The following is a 2160-nucleotide window of genomic DNA, read 5'->3' as shown; positions in this document are numbered from 1 at the left end:
TTTAAAGCATAGTTATAAGGAGCTCTGGTAGCACAGTGCCTAAGGTATCTGACTGCTAACTAGAAGGCTGGTGATTCAAACCCATCAGCCACTCCACAGAAGCAAGACTGGGCAATCTACTTCTGTAAAGATTTACTGCCTCGCAAACCTAGTGAGGGGTTCCTGTGAGCCAGATTTGACTCACTCGGTAGCAGTGGGTTTGAGTTGGGTTTTTTAGCATAGTTAAACTGTAGATTTTGATGGGCTTATTCAAATACATTTTAAAAATTAGTATCTCTAATGTGTCAAATTTGGGCTTGAGGAACCTTTGCATTAGATTCCTCATCAGCGCTTATTAAATATGCCCTGCCCAGACCCACCACTGAGTTTCTGGAGATTGGCTATGGGATTGTAAAAAGCACCCGGAGGGCTCTTAAGAAGCCGAAGTCTGACCTCAGTTGCTTCAGGCTGTAATTCCGGTGCCAATCAGGCATGTGGAGGTTGGTGCTGGCCTAACACAAAGACAATAATAATAAGCAACCATTTTATCCTGCCGTGTACATGCAAACATAAGAAATAGTGAAATCTTCGAGGTAATGACAGCATGCTATAAATTTTAAATGGAATCTGGAGAGACACTTCAAAAAATGAAAACCAAAAAAGCAGCCTGTATTTCTTTTCTTTGCCTTATAATGTCAAATATTGTAGAACTTTAAAATATGTATTTTTATTGTTTAATTCCAGTTGCCGTGGCCACGTACAATCACTGAACGGTTGTTGGATGAGATGTTTGATAGCACTGCATCCCGGTTTCTGGCTGTTTTGGAAGCTCTTTCTGATTCAAACAGGCGAATATTGCAAACAGGACCTGTTGTTACAGATGAAGTAGAGCTTCGTGATGTCGCCTCAGAACTATTTATAGCAGGAAAAGAACTTTTAATAGGTAAATAAGGTGTAAAGATAATATTTTGTGGTAGAAAATGCATAACAAATATTGTAGCATGATCGATTATACACCAAAACCAAAAAAACACAAGAAACTGATAATTTTTCAATTTATATTGACCTTGATTTTAGCAAGCCTGTTAACTGATAATTCAAATAATTATTCAGTATGTTTTTTGGATTTATTTTATATATACAAGTACCTGTGAATAATGATAATTCTGTTTCTTTCTGTGTAATGTTTAGTCTTTTCTACTTTTTTCTTGTATTTCTTGCCTTGTTGCACTGGCAAGGACCACTAATAAAATATGGAATGGAAGTAGTGATAGTAGATATCCTTAGCTCATTCAGGATTCCAGATGGAAAGCTTTTGCCATTTCACCATTATTTTTGATATTAGCTGAAAGATTTTTATAGATCCCCTTTATCAGATTAAGTTTCTTTTTGTTCCTATATTGCTAACATTTTTTGTTTGTTTGTTTATTTGCTTGCTTTTTGTTTGTTTGTTTTTAATCCTGAATAGTTGTTGAATTTTATCACAAGTCTTTTCTGGGTTTATTGATATTTATTAAGATGATCATAGATTTCTTTTTTATTTCTGTTAACATTAATTGCTTATCTGGGAATAAACCTAATTTGGAGATAAGAATTATACTTTAGATATATTCCTAGATTTTCTTTGCTAATGTTTACCATTTTTGCATCCATGACCATGAGAGAGATTTTACTGGTTTTGCTCTCAATGTCATGCTGGCTTCATAAAAATGAGTTGAGAAGTTTACTCTTTTTCTATTATATGGAAGAGTTTGTGTCAGATTGGTGTTATTTCTTCCTAGAAGTTTCCATCTGGACTTGGAATTTTGTTTGTGGAAAAATTTTAAATTATGAATTTAATTTATTCCATAGATATAAGACTATCCATGCTTTCATTTTCTTGTTTTTACTCTTCTGTCTGTTTTGGTAAACTTTATTTATTGAAATATTTCTATTTTATCGCCTTCACATTTTAATAAAATTATTTATATTACTATGGTCTTTTTATTTTATTTTTTTTGTGATTTTATTTTATTTTATTTATTGTGATTTGGGTGAAGATTTACAGAGTGAATTCGCTTTCCATACAGCAGTTCACATATACTTTGTCTCATATCATTGACCACAGTTTACAATGCAACAGCTCCCTTCCCACTTCCTCCCCATAGTTACCTCTTCCCAGTGACCATCCCTCCATACTCT

General features: G+C 33.8%; 1 protein-coding gene across 1 annotated transcript in view; it reads left to right on the top strand.

Moving 5' to 3' along the window:
* The window catches only part of CFAP54 (cilia and flagella associated protein 54), a 602528-nt gene that overhangs the window by 59217 nt on the left and 541151 nt on the right, over positions 1-2160 (top strand). Inside the window, 1 exon segment of the mRNA XM_042782173.1 lies at positions 724-922. Coding sequence (XP_042638107.1) covers positions 724-922 — 199 coding nt within the window.

The sequence above is a fragment of the Orycteropus afer genome, unplaced genomic scaffold (assembly GCF_000298275.1).
Source record: "Orycteropus afer afer isolate SDZICR_OR568_19922 unplaced genomic scaffold, OryAfe1.0 scaffold00253, whole genome shotgun sequence".
In the NCBI taxonomy this organism is placed as follows: domain Eukaryota; kingdom Metazoa; phylum Chordata; class Mammalia; order Tubulidentata; family Orycteropodidae; genus Orycteropus; species Orycteropus afer.
This window is presented reverse-complemented; position numbering and strand designations above follow the sequence as displayed.